This window comes from Mchenga conophoros, linkage group LG2 (genome assembly GCF_057382185.1).
Source record: "Mchenga conophoros isolate Kocher_MC1m ecotype Shallow Benthic linkage group LG2, M_conophoros_male_GT1.1, whole genome shotgun sequence".
In the NCBI taxonomy this organism is placed as follows: domain Eukaryota; kingdom Metazoa; phylum Chordata; class Actinopteri; order Cichliformes; family Cichlidae; genus Mchenga; species Mchenga conophoros.
The window spans coordinates 20,696,664-20,714,454 of record NC_140527.1 but is presented as its reverse complement, the minus strand read 5'-3'; the positions used below and the strand labels follow the sequence as shown (position 1 = coordinate 20,714,454).

Sequence of the window (17,791 nt, the reverse complement as noted above, 5' to 3'; positions counted from 1 at the left end):
AAACAAAGGCGATACTGTGTATTTACACAATGATAATTTAGATTTCACACATATTTATTTTGCATTCCGATTTCCTGTTGCCCTCATCCCTACTTTCTATAATGATAATCACAGGCTTGCATTTTCTCATAATTGACGCACTAGTAATGATTGGCATAAATTTGTAGTTAGGCCATTATTAACTCCAAAAGGCTTTATAAAAATAAAATAAGCCATCCTCCTTTGAAAAATCCAGCGATCCAGTGATAATACACAGTTGTCAGTTCATGGATTCATTGTCAGTCAAGTAAACTGGGTGGCTTTCTTTTATTGTCAGTATCCTTCTTCAGATTACATATAAGCCTTGCTGTTTGGTCGATGGCGTTCAGTCCAACCTGACCTAGACGAAAAATTAAACATTAACATACATCGATTCATACATTTACTCGTCACAATATGTAGGCAAGCAGTCCTGTACAAAGTCATGTGGGAGTCTATTATTTTATTATTTTATTTTAGTAAGCCATAAACGGTACAGAATAAAGAGTGCAAAAAGTTGTGGATAAGGTTAAATTCCACCTTTGAGTGATAGTGATTTGGCATGTGGAGTAACAAAATGTGCTCACAAAATGTCAGAATTCAAATAAAGGTGTCACAAGAAATTTGATATTTAACGTTTTTAATAAAAGAATAGAAACAAATACAACAGCATTAGAACAACACAACTAGTTAATTCAGCATTATGAAATAACAGGGAGGACTTGCATGTTCTGGAATCATGGTTATAATTCAAATAAGAGGAATATGGAGTTGACGGTGTGTCCGCAGCCTGTAAGTGGATAACAGTCCATGCATAGTATTTTTAAGCCTCTATTTATAATAATAATAATAATAATAATGGATTGCATTTATATAGCGCTTTTCGGGGCCCTCAAAGCGCTGTACAATTCCACTATTCATTCACTCTCACATTCACACACTGGTGGAGGCAGCTACAGTTGTAGCCACAGCTGCACTGGGGCAGACTGTTTGTGTGTGCCAAAGAAATAGCATTGGCTTCAGTGCTATGTTGTCTATCTATGACAATATCAACTCCTCTTACAACTATTTTCAGTGACATGATAATGGCTCCTTTCACTTCAATGTTTGCGCCTGTGTCTGGCACACACACTGACATCAGATTCCCCTTTTCTCCACCAAAACAGACAGCTGTGTGTGCATTCTACTTCCTCTTGTAACATGGAGCTATAAAACAGCATTTCATAAGCATCTCCTACTAAGATAAGCTAAGAAGGGTTGTTTATTTTTATATTCCCAATACCGGTATAGGAAAAATAATGAATTCGAGTTAATCCACTTTTTACTTCTCTACTTGCCATTTACCATTAAGATATAGTCCAATAACACAGGAAAAAATGTTTACAGTATTACTGTAAAAGTACTGTTTTCTAATTAGTTTCTACCCACAATTGATTTGAGATCTTCTTCGGCCTGTGAATCGGGGCTGCGATGAACCACATTGGGGTCATCAATGGGATCAATTTCGAAGGCAGTGGGTCTCAGCTTCATGATGCTGGTTTTCAGAGAGTACCACCATCCTCTCCAAGTGTACCAAACTACACCATCATCTGTTACAGAGTTGTAGTACCCACTGGGATAGTATCTGCCATTGAGATGGGCTGAGTGACACCTGAGGAGTGTGAAAAAACAAATATCCTTTTGTTATTTTTTATGATAATGGATGACTGATAAATACTTTTCCATCTTTGCAAATCTTTTGATGAATGGGCAAACCCCATACTTGTTGAACCACCAGCCTCCTTTGTCTTCTTCGGCACAGTTTCCCTTGTAGTTATCGTTGTCCTGGTCATAGGTGCTAAATTTAATGCCTTGGTGGCTGGCCCAGTCTGAAACCCCAACCTGATAGGTTCCAGAAAGAGCATCTCCAGCTGTACCTACATAGACTCCAAAGCTAAGGCGATAGTGATCCTAAAAAGAAGGATACAATAAGAGATTGTCAGCTGCTATAAGTTTAAAATAACAGCTGAAGTATGATACAAGTTACCCAACTGATGGGAAACCCTGGGGAAGATCCAGAACCTACTGGAGAGATTACATAAATTTCATCTGGTCTTCGAATATCTGGGGACCCACCAGGAAGAACTTGAACTTGTTTTGGGGGAGTGGGACTTCAATTGATGGATGGATAAAATTCAATTAGACCGACTCAGAATGAGAAAACTTAACCCTCTTATGTTACAATTCCCAAATTTTAGTCTTTATGCTATGATAAGCTAACCAGCAGCTGACTGTAGCTTCATATTTCTGTTCAGTATCTTTCAATTAGCATCGATCCTTTAAAAATGGTACAATCTCATAGAGAGAAGAAAACCAGATATAAGATATATCAGAGACATGCATGAGATTCAAGATTATTTTCCCCAGCAACAATCAAACACATTAAATGACTGTCAAGTCTACTATCTATTAGTTTAGCGGTCGCCTAGCATCGTTACCTTTTCATCCGTGACTCTGAAGTTCTTGTACTCAGCGTAGCGCTGGTTACCATCGAAATCTTCCAAGTTGATTCTCAGAGTATAATTCCCTGGAACAAACACATGAACATAACAAAAATGACAATTTTAAACCAATTTAAAATCTTGACCCCTGCAAACACAATAAGGATCTGTAGCAGTTTTTTAAGCAGTAATAACTTATTTTGTGCACCATGTGATTTTATGCATTCAATGTTTTTGTACTCAAAGCTTTCTGGTTTATGTTTGTAGTCCAAGTATTGACCAATCACATCTCAACAGGCTGTATTTGGTTTATGGGAATTTAGTGTTACTAAACTGTGACGGTCAGATGTAGCTGTAGCTAGCACCTCATCTCCTCTAATCCGGTTGTTCAGTCTGACGTCACTAGCCGTGTCTGGGTCTAAACTCCGCTGCAGGTCCATATATCAAATGATCACTATAGCATTACTGAGAGTTGAAAAACTGTCTAAAGTCTTTCATCTTTAATAAAATGATCAGCGTTCTGCTCTACCAGGTGTAACAATTCAGTTTAATATCCAGGCATCCATGAAAACGGAATTTATGACATTTAACGGAGTTAAAAGTTAGCAGGGAGTTAGCTCGCTAGCTTCTATCTAAATACAATATAGCATGTCCTGACTGCGGAGTTTTGGAAACAAATTAAAACGTACAGCTCTGTTATCACTTCCAGCATAAATGAAGACAGAAAACTAAACAGCAGTGACGTTTGTAGGGTTACTGAAGTTGGGCTAGCTGGTATATAATGATGTGCTACGTGACTGCTAGCGACACAGCTATGTTAGCACAATATAAACAAGCTAACTTTTTTTCCACTCGATAAAAGTTAACGTGAGTGTTCTCGGTGGTCAGGAACAAATGCAATCGCATGGCAGGATGCTGTAAAAGGACCAAACTTCAGCCAGGAGAACAACTGAGATAATCCATCCACAATACGAGGTTAGGCATTCATATACTGCTGCATTACCTGGGCTGTAGTTACATCCTAAGGTTTTAAAAACTGATCTTAAATAAATGATTAGCGGTAATAAAAGCCGAGGGAGGTCAACAGTGATCACTGAATGTTTTAGGAGCTTTTTGAGATTAAATAGAAGAAAATACATAACATTAAACATGTTAACAACACAAAAGCCATATTAAACGCAGACTACTTTAGGCCCGGAAGTAGGATTCGTCACGTCATCACTGAACAATCGGATAGTATTCACTGACCTGAACCACCCAACTGTGTTTGTTACATTTTTGCATATTGCAACAGGAAGTCTGTGCATCAGTTTTGGTGAGTGAAATTCTAGTATTTTGTTAATGTTGCTTACTTAGCACTAATTAGCAGATATTTGTGTTTGTGTGTTGCACTATTTCAGTTTTAGAGTTTATGAATTCATCATGCTAACCAAGCTTGCTAACATTAGCTGATAGCTTCTGGCTTCAAAAAAATAAAATAAAATAAAAACATAATACTAATAATAACAATATGGTGAGGGCCAAAACACTATCGTTGTTGCATCAAAACATGTCCAAAACCTGTAACAACTCCACTGACGCCAGAGGACACTGACTTTTACCCACAAGTCATTGCGTAGTGAACAAGAGCAGAGAGCAATGTTCTGCCATTATTGTGTTCCACTTGATAATATATGCTATCAGTTACTGCTCCTTTAAACAATAAGAATAATATAGTACATTGCTAATACCTTGTTCGGTGATGTAATGCAGGTTGTCATTTCCGAGCCAAAATTCTGCATCCATGTCCCCAAAACCATTCTTGTACTCTTCCCATGACCTTGTAGGCAAATAGAAATTTTTTAAAATGTAAATAATTAAATTTTTTTACCCTTGCTGTTAGATGTAAGACACACCTGTTAAATGTCCGAGCTCCGCTGATCCGTCTCTGAATGATGGTCCAACCACCTCCGTCGCTCATATCACAGTACACTTGGACTGGAGAAGGGCTGTCATTGGCTTTGATTCTGTATAAACCACTGGATTTGTGGCCAGCGCTGAAGACCTGGGAGCAATCTGATGCATACACCCTCAAATTTAAATATGTAGACACATATTTTGTATTTAAAACATTATCTGGTTTGTGATTCTGCGGCAGGAGATTTTCAAAGAAGATATTTTTAGTCTAGTCCTGAAGGTGTTGCCCTGACCTGCATACTGTCTGTCCTGGCTCTGGTCACCTCTGACTTTGTTGTTACGAGGCTGGTTCAGGAGCTGTAATCTGTGCAGAAGAAGCTCTTGCTTCTGAAGTTGGCCCTTCAGAAGATTCTCCCGCTCCCGCAGACGAGCCGCCTCCTCACGGCAACTGTCTGACGCCTACACACACATAATTGTACTGCTGTAATTGTAAGAATCATCATTCATTCTCATTCCCTCCTCTACACATAACATATGATAGGTATCCAATGTTATGCTGATATACAGAGTGAAACATAGATTATACAACAAAACTGAATCTAACCCTGTAACACATCACTAAAACTTTTCTTTAAAAAAAATAAGCATCAGCTTCCAGTCAAATCAACATTTAACCCTCTGCTCCAAGCTTCATATCCAGTTAATGTTTATGTGCATTTGCAGTTTTGACAAGCTGAATAACTATAATTTTGAAATCTGATACGCCACATAAAGTGCCATTGTTTAATACTTACTTTTATTCTTATGTTAAATTCAAGATCAGGCTGTACAATTCAAACTGAATCATTTGGGGAAATATAGCCTGGTACTTATACAGCAGTCTTCCACTCTTTATTGCCTGCCTAAACACTTTGCCTACCATTGACACATACTCGGGCAGTTCGGGGTTAAGTATCTTGCCTGTGCAGACCAGAAGAGCCAGTGATCAAGCTATCAAATTTCCACTTGGTAGGTAACCTGAGGCTCTGCCTCCTGAGTGGTACAACTTTAATCTGATCCTACAATGAATCTTCATAAATATTTAAATATGAACTTTTCTGAGTTTGTATATGTCCTGCAATTTAAAATAGGTTAAAAAAGACATAATTAGAGTTACGTGGCTAAGTTGATTTCATCATTTGTCAAAATATGCTTAAATGGTAGATTGCATTGTTAATTGGTCAATACGACACACAGCTAACATCATATATTAGGCAGAAGAACTTCATTTGACATTTGCTGTGGTTTAGGAAAAAATGAAGTAAATACAACTTAAAATTAAATTCAAATGATCAGCCTACCTGGTAAATTATGTAAAAAGAAACGTGTCAGATCCACGTACTTACACACAGAGACTGGATATAAGCTGTCAGTATGAGCAGCAGCAACAGAGAGCCTCTCATCCTCTTCGTGTTTGGATATCACAACACCCTAAGTGGCAAGAAGTCGCAAATGAATAAGTATTTTGCTTTTTCCAGTTTGGTTTTATCTCTTTGATTTTTGCCCCTGAGCAAATGCTGCTATTTGGATCTTCCCCTCAGCTGGAACAAAACCACGTTTGTGGCCAAGAAGAACAAGAAGAACTTGACCAAATACCTGATTCTCTACAGTGAAGAAATATGCAGCAAATATCCAGAACAGATGTCCGCTTCCCAAAATCCAGCCACGGTTTCAGGAAAACACCATAAAATAAGAGAACAGACTTTTTTCAAACAATTTTAGCAGAAGGTTATTTGAAGTTATTCCTTTTCAAAAATGTGCATTTGATGATAGTCTGCAGATCCATCCACCACTTATCACTGATCTGTATTGCATTCTTTGTCAGTGTCATTAAAGAGTCAAGTAGTCATTTTGTTGATGAGTGAGTGTTGTGCCATTTTAAATAGATGTTGCCAGCAGCTAAATGCCACTGAAGGTCAACTCTAACAGGAGCAGGAAGAGCAGAAGATATTTTGTCTCAAAGGATTACAAAGAGACTCGACTGTATTAATTGGCTTTTAGTGATTTCATTTCAAGGGAAGAAGAGGCAAGTTTTCTGTTGGTTGAAAGCTTTAATAACCAAACAATGACAGCTTTAGACAGTGATGCTGTAGGAGGATGTAATAGTATATAGTAGTGTTGGCTGTCACAGCAGGCATACATTGTGTAAATATGCCTTTTTCTTCAGTAAAGTTAAACAAGGTACTTGCCACCGCTCTCACATCTGTATGCTAAATATATAGTTGGAGTAGCAGGTTAGCTTAGTTTAGCATGAGTGGTCATGTGACAACTAACCATGTGATGTTAATTTGTCCACTATTTTTGAAAATGTAGGATCAACTAAATAAATCACCAGTCACACAGGGATGGGAAACAATCACAGAATAGCAAGTGATTGCTTGAAGTTGCTGGTAGTCGCTGTGAAAGTTGACTGGTAAAGCCCAGTCACGCAGTCCTAGAGACTGGTCACTGACTGCTTGGCAACCACTGGTTGCTACAGAAAAATGTGTATTGCCTGACCAGTTGGCAAAAAAACCATCTCTTTTGCTTTGGTTGCTTGCAGATTTCCGCGGTTGCCTGTACTTTACACAGAACACACCAGCTCATCTGTAAAAACTGTCCAACTACACTCCAGGTGGTAATAAAACACAAAACCAGAAGAGGAGAACATTAGCCTTCAATGAAAACATTACACTTTTTGAAATATGTTGCTGTAGCAATGAAGTGCAACTTTTACTTTGAGGGTGAATGTTCACCATTTCCAGTTCATCCTATAATGTTTCTACTCAAATAGTCGTTAGCAAGTGTTTGCAGAAGAGTTTGTATCTTCCATGCAAACTACAGGCAACCACAGCAATCAGCTAGTGGCCAAGGCAATCATAAACAGGCCTTGGATGTAGCACACTCTTGCATCTGATTTCACCTAGTCACAGCAAAGAAACACTCAGCTTCTAACTGGAGAATAGATTTTTCCCTCATTACTGGTGGCTGTATCACAAGCAACTCTCAAGCAATGTGTGCACGATATCAACTGAGAATCTGTACAGCTGTTGTGACAAACAGATGTTCTCATTTTTTACTCACAAGTAAAAGTAAACTTCATAACAGGTAGTAATCTTAAATATGTTTCTTAGAAAATGTTGCAGCATTTGGATAGAGAAGTTAGCCTTTGTGCTAAGCTAAACTGGCTAATGGACAGACTGACATTTATTCTCACTTATTTTCTAGCAAGAACGCAATTATTTCCTCTAATGCCAGTGTACAGTTCAATTGTAACAGCCAAAACAGGAATCAAGCAAAGACTGTAGAAGATGAACATTAAAAAAAAATCCTCTGGTGTGATCTTAAATTTTTATTAGTTTTTATGACTCAAGTTCATAGCTTCAAAAACAGGTATACTTTTTGGTGGAACCAGTTATGTACACAGCAGGCAAGAGGAACTGATATATAGAAGTACTTAGTTACTGCAGTAATGTGTCATTTCCCAACACACGGCATATGTTATGTCCAGTTAACTGTGGGTTTCGGCCTCTGTGAATCAAGCTTGTTGCAGCATATCCTGCAGATGTAGTGAGTTGGTGGGAGGGGGTGTCAGGTTAGCTTTCGTGTTCCTCTGTATAATTCCTGAGCAGTTTTGTGGGGTGATGATAGGACCCATATATGTGCAACTAAATACGAATACATTGGTTATATTCATTTTTTTAGTTTGCCTAAGTAAGGGGATGCCATTCATTCCTTAGCCTTTCTTCTCAGCAGGTTCTTGTGAGTTTGTTGGGTTTCCTGTTCTGAGGTTCTTGCTCTGGTGCATGAATCTAGATACACATACAGAAACAGACAAAAAGTTTCATCAACAGTTTCCATGGCCGGCCGCAGGTTTAGTAACAATCCTACTTAGACTTTGTCAAAAAAACAAAAAATTGTTATAAACTAGCTAAATTAGATAATCACTGTCTGGTTCCAATAAAAAACAAATAGGAAATTGTATATAATTATATATATATATAATTTTGCCCAATTAATATGATGCAAAGGAACTTAAAGGGCTGTTGAATTAATTTTAAGAAAATATAAGCTAGCTATTTCCAAACACTGTGTAATTAATGTCACAAGATCTTTGCCTAAGAGCTCAGATAACGCTTTACTTATTTCTTCATTACATATCTTAAATTTCATGTTGTAGAAATAGACTACTTCTGTTGCATTCATGTAATAATAATAATAATAATAATAAATTACCTTTTTCTATCGATTTCCTTGGTGGTGAGAGCTCAAGGTCATCTGATTGATCCTCATCACTCTTCTTATAGTAATATGGTTGATCAGGGGGACCAAACCTCTGTAAGCAAGCACACCACACAGTTAAAGATTTAGGTTTTTTTGGAGCTGTCGTATTTCTCTGGAAGACCAAACTACTCTTAAGTATAATGTACCTTGTCTGGCCACATGAAGCTTATGAAGAGAACGATGGGGAGTCCAACAACAAAGACATAGAGACCCCAGAGCCAGGGACGCTGGAAAGTGGCCAGAATGAGGGTCTCTATGATGCTTGGCTAGAGCGCACATAAACAAATATGTCATTAGATAAATAAAGTAACTGCATATAATGATGGATAAAAGATCAAAACAGCTTGTAAAATGATCACATGAATGTAAAATGCCAAAAAATTAGAAGAAGGCAAGTAACAAACAAAAGTACTGGATTTAAAAAAAAAATGTGACCAAGACCATTATTCGGGGTCATAAAATCAGCAGGAAACATGACTGACTCATTTCTATGCCATGCATTTCTACATCTGACCACTAGGTGGTGTGTAAGTAATCTAGGTGCATGGACTGCAGAGCAAAACTATTAGTCTGTTATATCAACCCGCATCTATAGTGGCAGATTTCTATATGTTTTTTTTAGGCATGCCTTAAAGATAAGAAAAGAAAAAGTATAATAGTAAAAAAACATTTTTTTCACAATATTACACTGTATACAATCTGTATACAATCTTTAGTGAATACAAAAAAAGAATAAATGCAGTAAAACTCTTACATTTGCTGTAGCAGAAGCTGGTGTCACATCTGCTGCCAGCATCATGCACAGCACCAGAAAGCTGGTGTCCATCCCTAAAATACAAGTACAGGTACACGCATGCAATGAGATCTGAATGTCTTTAGACTCTTTTTTTATATGCTCCAAACCTTTTAAAATAATTCAGTTCATTTTCTCTGATCAATCTATCCACAACAATCATAGCCAAATAGATTTTGTAGTCCTTTATCAGTTTGTTCATAATAAAGATTAAAATATTCCATTTGTTATATATAGTACAGACCTTATAGTTAAAAACAACTTTTGGCAACAATGGCATCTTCAAGTATAGATGATTCTAGATGATTCTCTATAATTGGCATAGTCCCCAGTATGTTCACAGAGCTGTCCCACACCCACCCACCTTCTTTTAAATATTCTGATGTAACAGTTTGACTACCTGTCTAATTTTCTGTTGGTTCCCCTTATGCTACCACAACAGGCCTAAATGGTTGAGGTATGGACCATTGAAGGTGTGCTGTGGTATCTGGCACCAAGATGTAAGCAACAGATCCTTGAAGTCTTGTAAGTTATACAAAGTGGGGCCTCCATGAATTGTTCTTGTTTGACCAGCACATCCCACAGATGATTAAACTGGATTAAAACTGGGGAAGATGGAGCCCAAGTCAATGCACAGTGCTCCTCAAACCATTCCTCAACCATTTTTGCTTTGTGATAGTGGCCACAGCCATGAGGGCGTACTGTTTCCATGAAAGCGTGTAGATGGTATGTGTCAAAGTGACATCCACATGGATGGCAGGACCCAAAGTTTCCCATCCGAACATTGCCCAAAGCATCACACTGCCTACGCTGGATTGCCTTCTTCAGGTAAGTGCTGCAAACAAATCCAACCATCCAAATGAAGACCAGGTCACCTTCTTCCAATGCTCCATGGTCCAGTTCTGATGCTCTCATGTTCATTGTTGGTGCTTTCAGCAGTGGACGGGGTCAGCATGGGCGCCCTGACTGGTCTGCAGCTATGCAGCCCTATACTCTACGACGCTCTGTGCATTCTGACACCTTTATACCAGAACCAGGATCACGATTTTTGGCAATTTGAGCTACAGCAACTCGTCTGTTGGATTGGACCACATGGGCCAGCCTTTGCATGATCCTGTCACTGGGTCACAGTCTTTCCTTGTTTGGCCCAGTTTTGGTAGATACTGACCACTGCAGACCGTGAACACCCCACAAGAGTCACAGTTTTGGAGATGCTCTGGTCCTTCATCCCTAATCACCCTTGGATGAATGTGTTCATTGAGGAAGACTTTAATTTTAGTCCCGTAAGAAATCATCTGAATATGGGGTGTTTCAGTCTTTTAATCTTAATAAATAATAAAACACAACAGAAAACTGTGAATTGTACTGAACTAAACAGTTTTTGACATGAGTCAGAAACACTATGTATTAACACATTTTCAGCAATACTCATACTGTCTACAGGTGTTACTGTATACACATGCATGACCTAAGCATACTTGGTTAAGACCACGTTCAAAGATTCTGAAGGAAGAAAAAATGTGATTTCAATCATAATCATTCGTTATTTATTTGTTCTGTGACTACAATGATCAGAGGCAGGAAGAAAAAAGTGCAACTAAAGCAGAGGAAAACAAGAAGATGAAGTCAAATGCAAGCGAGAGAGAAACGCAGCGACAAGAGAGATAAAGATTAACAGTGAAGGGCGAAAATAAAAGAACAACGAGGCAAATAAATTGTTTTTAAATAGGTTTTTTTTACCTGCTTTTCAACAGTGATTTTTCCCCGTTTCACTTCCTGAAATCTCACAGCTATGTAGTGTTGGACTTTGCTCTAAAATCAGTTGCTGACATGACTGCAGTTATACAGTTACCATGTTATAATGGGTATGACACCGTTATTAACTTGCACGCACACACACACACACACACACACACACACACACACACACACACACACACACACACAGTATAAAAGAATGCATTCAAATGATGTAATTTATTGTTAATAAATGTTCAGTATTTGTGTTAAAAATATACCGTTTAATAACAAAATTGTTCATACTTTTTCAGAGTTTCTGAGAAATAGACTAAACTGCATGCTAAAAACACTGAAAATAATAAAATGACTCATGCTGTTTTATCTGTGATCACTTAGACAGAAGGATGAAAGACATGCTCTGTATTAATCTCTTTAATTAGAGCGGATGAAATGAAATGAAAGGAAATGGGCTGTGACAGAAAATGTGATCAGTGGAACACTTTGAACAGCAGGAGTCCTCATAAACTAAAAATGCACACTGTATGATAGCATAATGTAGATAAGAGGGACCCAGTCTGAAATCATTTACAGGGCTGAAAGTCCCTCCACACCATGAACTGAATCCCCAGGATATCTGATCCAAATGTATTATTATTTCTTGAGAACAAGAGGATTTTTTCAGATGATTAAGTTAATCATTTCTAAGTTGGAGCAAGGCCCACCACTGATAAAAGCTCCATGGGAAAAATCCTGCTAACAGGCATACTAACAAAGACAAACCAAACCAACCACATGACCAGAAAAACCTTCACACTTATGTGATTACGTTTAAGATGATTTGATGGTATAGTAAGTATTTTTTTTAAAGTTATTTAACATAAAACTACTATTGTACTTATAGCTGAATTAAGTCTACCAACAAACTGGTCCATTCTCATAAACTCATAATTAATCCATGAAAAATACAAAGTGGCTTTGTGGAAGCTGCCTTTTTGTCACACAAATCTTAAATACAGTGGCCAAAGTGGACATCGCTGTAATCGTCTTTTTATGTATGTGGCTAGAAATCAGTGGCAAAATTGTTCTCATTCTCATTATGCCTCCATTCACCTCCTACACCCTTGCCCACTCTCCTTCCTCATTTGCACCTCATTTTCTTCCTCCTCGCCTCAAGCCTCATGTCCTTAAATGAATTTAGGGCTTAAACATTTTCATTACTGTCACAGTTAGCTAGTGTCAGCAGGTTAGGCATGCAAACCTGCTGTTTTCAGACAGCTAACAAAAAGCCACTAAAAAATGCAACAACAACAAAACATAAGCTAACATTATACCAGCTAATGTGAGGCTTAAGTGTCCTAAAAATCCCACTTTCCCTCTGATAAACAATTTGATTACATTCTCACATCGCAATCTGCTGACGTGTAGTGGTGAGATTTTACATACTGTACCTTTAATGCATGCCAAATAGTAGATTAAGACATAATTAGGACATAAGTCAGCTGTATTTTTCGTCTTTAGGTTCTCTCTCTCTCAAGCATTGTTTATTTATTGCATTACTCTACTGTATACTGGCAATTTTATCTATATATTTAATCATAAAGGTGTGAGCAACTGTTCAGTGGTATTAAGAAAGCTTCAAACTAAAAGAAACTTCTAAGAAGAAATTATGCTAAATATTTCAGGAAAACTAATTTAAGACATTATTTAAAATCGGAAGGTAATTTCACTTCGCACACTGTCACCACCAGAAATACTCTCATTGCCGTCAGCATCTGACAGGAAGCCGCTGCCAGTTGCTGCTGTGGGGATGTTGCTTTCCAGGGCCGTTATTCGCTGTTTCAGTCGAAGCTGGGATGAGTTGAATTCACTCTGCAGACGGGCCAAACACGTCTGAAAGTAACATCAATGTTATTAGTCATTCTAATTTTTCAAAAACAAAGAGCCATAATGCAAGAAACTGTGTTATGAGAAACAAGACCACCAGCTACAATATTCAGCATAACAGTACTGACCTGCAACCGATCAAGACTGGTTTCTAGCCTCTCCACCTTCGTCTCCAACTCCTCCCCTGCAGACACATTCAGTTCCTCCAGAAGTCCCTCCTTCATCAGGATGTCCCGCCCCCTCTGCTCCAGCTGTGCCCTGGCATGGGGAAACTCCTGTAGCGCATCCATCAGGTCTTGTTTGGAAAGGCAGAACAGGTCAGAATATCCAAGGCTCCTAATATTAGCCGTGCGTCTATTCCCCATCTTGCTGCCACTGATGTTTAGGATGCTGATTTCACCAAAGCAACTTCCTGCGGTCAGAACAGCTAACTGTGTGACGCCATCCTCCCCAACCACTGCCAGGCGGCCCTCTTTAATTATGTACATCTCTTTACCCACATCTCCCTTGGATAAAAAAGACAGACAAAAAATATACATTAGCATTTTTAACAGCAACACTGTATAAAGAGAATTATGACAACTATCTTGATAACCGGGTATTGCTAGGTATGTTACTAGCTTCAGCTACCAAGAAGTACATGTGCCTATGAAGTTTCTGGCTATTGGCAATGATATGGAGCTTTTTTTTCGGGGGGAGGGGTGTTGTTTTTTTTACAAGTGTTGTAATGCTTTGCTTGTACAAGAATGCACATGCATGTACAGCCCTGGATTCATGCATGCACAAGCAAATTCTGTGTTTGATCCAATAGCTTGTAACAACAGGTCCTATCCCCCTTTCTTCCAAACATCCTCCTCAGGACACTGGTTCATGGTTGAATGCCTTCTCCAAGACCACAAACGCATCTAGACTGGCTAGGCAAACTCCGATGCACCCTCAAATATCTATGAGGGAAAAGAACTCGTCCAGGATTTAACAACCAGAAAGAAAACCACATTGTTGCTTCTGGATTTGAGGTTTGACTAAAAAGTGGGCTTCCCTCTCCAGCACCCTGGCATAGACCTTGCTAGGGAGGCTGGGATCCAAGTGAAGTTGAAGGGAAACCAGCCCCCATTTCTTTTATCCAAAGGCACGCGAACTTTCAAAGGCATGTCAACCAGGACAGCCCCACCACATCCAGAGCCTCAAGGAATTTGAGGGAAGTCTCATCTGCCTCAGAGGTCCAGTCACCAAACAGTTTAGGAGAAGGCGTAAGAAAGTCGAAGAAAGATTTAATGAATTTATTTTTGTGTATGTGCTTTGTAAATTTTAGCAGAATTGTTGGACAGTGACGTTGTACAGCCCTTCTATCTATTGCATATATACAGTTAGGTAAACCAGTAAACGTGATACCTTTCTACAGATGTAGTCTCCAGGACTGAAAACTTGCGGTCGGAGTTTTAACACCAATTCTACAAGGAGGCCTGCCTCACAGTCCTGGAAGATACGCACCTAGGTCCAAAAACAGACACAAAAGCAACATTTAGGAACTTCAGATCGTTTGACTAGTTTTGCCAAGTGAGGTAAAAGGGTAAGATATGGGTCTTTACCTTCTTAAGTGTGTCCAGGTGAACATTGATAGCTATCTCAGCTCTCAGTTTATTAGGCAGACTCTTGAGGACTTCTTGTTCATCAATTGTCTTCTGATTGGTCCAAAGGTAGTCAAACCAGCGGATGACACGCTGCTCCAGCACCTTGCTGACATGTCTGAAGTGCATGTAGTGTTTGAGTCCATCTACACGTGTTTGAAAGGTTGCTCTTGTTGCATTCATATTAGAAATCATGGATCCAACATTACCCACAATGGAGGCAAATATCAGAACACCAACCTGGAGAGAAATACCAGTAGTAATTGTTTTAGCAGACTGGAAAAACTAGTATACACCTTTTGTATAGGGTTTGAGTAAGCTATAAACCTACCAGAAAGTCAAATATCAGGAACAGATATTCTTCATCTCTAACGGGTGGAGGAGTTTCTCCTATAGTGGTCAGCGTCATGGTCGACCAGTATAGGCAGTATATATAACTTCGTGACAAGGTGCCGAACTCAGGGTCAGACGCATTGGGATAAACCCATGAGTCAGAGCCCAGTCCCAGGATTTTGGAGAAGCTGTAGTATCCGCAGGCATTCCAATGGATTATGACCAGGATGTACAGAATCAGTTTACAGATGCGGAAAGCATTGGGGTAACCCGTTCGTGTTTCTGTACGCTCAAAGAACTCAAAGAGACGGGGCAGGCGCAGCAGTCTGTTGAATCGAAGAAGCGGAGTGTAGCCGATTCCAACAATCAGGTACAAGAGGTCAGTTGGAAGAATGGAGCAGATGTCAAACTGACACTGTAACGTTCGAATGTAGGTTTCTCTCAGACGGCGCACATCTTTGATCATCAAGCCTTGATCCAAGAAACCTTGATGTACATAATAAATGTAAATACAATGTCCCACTTCTGGGATTTTTAGAAACCTGAATTAAGATTCCATCAGGAACAAAAAAGAGGTCAGTGTCATAATATTTCATGTTCAGTAGTTTCTTGTCTGTTTCATGATGGAAACTTATCAGAGTACCTGTGTGAAGCCGAACAGCAATATCCAGGATATAGACTCCATCACAGGTGTAGTCCAGCACTTGCCAGATGAGCACATTTCTCATCTGGAGTTCATCGAAACAAGCCCTAAAGAAATACAAACAGCAAAGTGACAAAAATGATATCAATCTGCTATTCCAGACACATGTCATTGCCCCAGAGACGTGTTAGTAAGAGTAATAACACAAACAGGAATCTGCTTCTGAGAGGGAGTTTGACCGTTTGTATTAGCGGAAGCTATGTCAATGTCAGCTCCCTACCTGACAACTAGCAGGGTCCAGTTGTAAAAGGCTGCAGCACCAATCACCATCAGCCAGTAATAGTACGCGTCATCAGATGGAGATAAAACCACAATATTACACTTTTTTCTCCTGACAGAGAGAACCCAAAACACAGACAGTAAGCATCAACTGAAGTTTCACACTGTTTGCATGTTAGCTGTAGTTTCCTCACGTGCGTCTGGAGCGTCTGATTTCGTGATCTGCATCTGAGCCGGTACGGCTGTGGCTGAACCTGCTGGGCGGCGCCTGTATGTCCATGTTAGCAGGGCCTCTGAACCGCTCCAGGAAAGAATCCGGTCGCTCCGTCTCCTCAGCCAAACTCTTCTGCGCCCATTCTCTCAGGGTCATCACCATACTGACTATCCTGAAGACAAACAGGCAGAAAATGTTATGGTAAAATGGTAAATGGCCTGCATTTGTATAGCGCCTTTCTAGTCCCTAAGGACCCCAAAGCGCTTCACACTACATTCAGTCATTCACCCATTCACACACACATTTACACACTGGTGATGGCAAGCTACATTGTAGCCACAGCTGCCCTGGGGCGCACTGACAGAGGCGAGGCTGCCGGACACTGGCGCCACCGGGCCCTCTGACCAAGGTTGTATTGTTGTTTTGTTATTGTGGTTGTATCCAGCTAAAACATTCACTCTTGTACTGTTTTACTCCATTATCATCTGAAAATCAGCTATCATACCTGGACAGAGCCCCTCGGGCCCGAAAGGAATTCTGGGAACCAGCATCTCTCCTGTCAATGGCTGCCATTTGCTGTAGCTCTGAAGAAGTGTCGTCACATATTGACTGTCCTCTGTGTATTCATGCACATACAAAACACATAACACACAAACCATGTAACTCAGCAAACAGTGTGTAGAGCTTTCAACAACTTGAAACTAGTGATTATCCTTCTGTCCACTTGGACTAATTTTGCTATCACGGTTGTCGCCCCCTGCTGGCCATGAGAAAGAATACGGATTTAAGCATCAACTAAACTGTAACAATACCTGTACCTGTGTGTGTGTGTGTGTGTGTGTGTGTGTGTGTGTGTGTGTGTGTGTGTGTGTGTGTGTGTGTGTGTGTACCTGCTAAGTGTGCTCTCAGCTCGGTCACTCTCCTCCTCTGTCCATGTTTTCACAGACAGCCTGTGAGAATCCTGAACCAGACCCGTCATCCTACAGACGCAAACACAGCAACACTCAAGTCATTTTCATTTTGTTCACTGCGAAAAGAACACAACACAACAAAACACACACATGGAGCCAGGTCGACTGTATATGTCAGAATATGTGTCAGAACACACACTCACGCGTGCACACTCACACCCACATATCGCACTTATATGGAAGGTCATCTAGTACGAGGTCATCCTTTGTCGAGCATCACCACAGAAACCAGATGACATAGCAACAAGCTGTACAGTAGTTATGACAACAGATCATAAGAGGGAGAGACAGAAATGCAAAAGTGATCCATTCAGCAAACCTGGTAACTGTTCTGATGCTCCAGCGTTCAGGTGGTCAGTCCATCAGCTCAGATCCTGTGCATCTCGCCAAAGTATTATTTCTTTCAAAAAACACAAAACAAAACTCAACGTCTTTTACAGGCTATAAGACACGATGAACAGACTCGAGTGCAATACACACATAACACGGTGGATGGAGTGAACAAATGTAACCGATAAAAGGAACAATCACGTGGTACTCGGGGGGGAAAAAAGCATCGTTTAAATTGCAAATTGTGTGTGTACGTGCATATATGTGTGTGTTTCTTTTC

General features: G+C 39.7%; 3 protein-coding genes across 3 annotated transcripts; all 3 read right to left on the bottom strand.

Annotated features, from left to right (window-relative positions):
- Positions 1-346: 346 nt before the first annotated feature.
- fgl1 (fibrinogen-like 1) lies at positions 347-5,988 on the bottom strand. Its single transcript, XM_085247684.1, has 7 exons — positions 5,780-5,988; positions 4,688-4,853; positions 4,394-4,553; positions 4,229-4,317; positions 2,496-2,584; positions 1,781-1,968; positions 347-1,669 (listed from the first exon to the last, which is right to left on the bottom strand). Exons 1-7 carry the CDS (start codon positions 5,834-5,836, stop codon positions 1,432-1,434), a joined length of 987 nt encoding a protein of 328 aa, XP_085103810.1. The 5' UTR covers positions 5,837-5,988; the 3' UTR covers positions 347-1,431.
- Positions 5,989-7,753: 1,765 nt separating this feature from the next.
- Positions 7,754-11,319, bottom strand: LOC146581876 (calnexin-like). The gene is made up of 5 exons (XM_085287759.1): positions 11,230-11,319; positions 9,451-9,524; positions 8,843-8,962; positions 8,649-8,748; positions 7,754-8,224 (listed from the first exon to the last, which is right to left on the bottom strand). Exons 2-5 carry the CDS (start codon positions 9,520-9,522, stop codon positions 8,142-8,144), a joined length of 375 nt encoding a protein of 124 aa, XP_085143885.1. The 5' UTR covers positions 9,523-9,524; positions 11,230-11,319; the 3' UTR covers positions 7,754-8,141.
- Positions 11,320-11,457: 138 nt separating this feature from the next.
- On the bottom strand, positions 11,458-17,558 carry LOC146581875 (cyclic nucleotide-gated cation channel-like). Its single transcript, XM_085247679.1, has 11 exons — positions 17,501-17,558; positions 17,101-17,190; positions 16,716-16,826; positions 16,191-16,382; positions 15,998-16,108; positions 15,718-15,824; positions 15,073-15,560; positions 14,703-14,981; positions 14,506-14,604; positions 13,242-13,619; positions 11,458-13,119 (listed from the first exon to the last, which is right to left on the bottom strand). The coding sequence occupies exons 2-11, from the start codon at positions 17,187-17,189 to the stop codon at positions 12,934-12,936; spliced, it is 2,040 nt and encodes a 679-aa protein (XP_085103805.1). The 5' UTR covers position 17,190; positions 17,501-17,558; the 3' UTR covers positions 11,458-12,933.
- Positions 17,559-17,791: the final 233 nt, after the last annotated feature.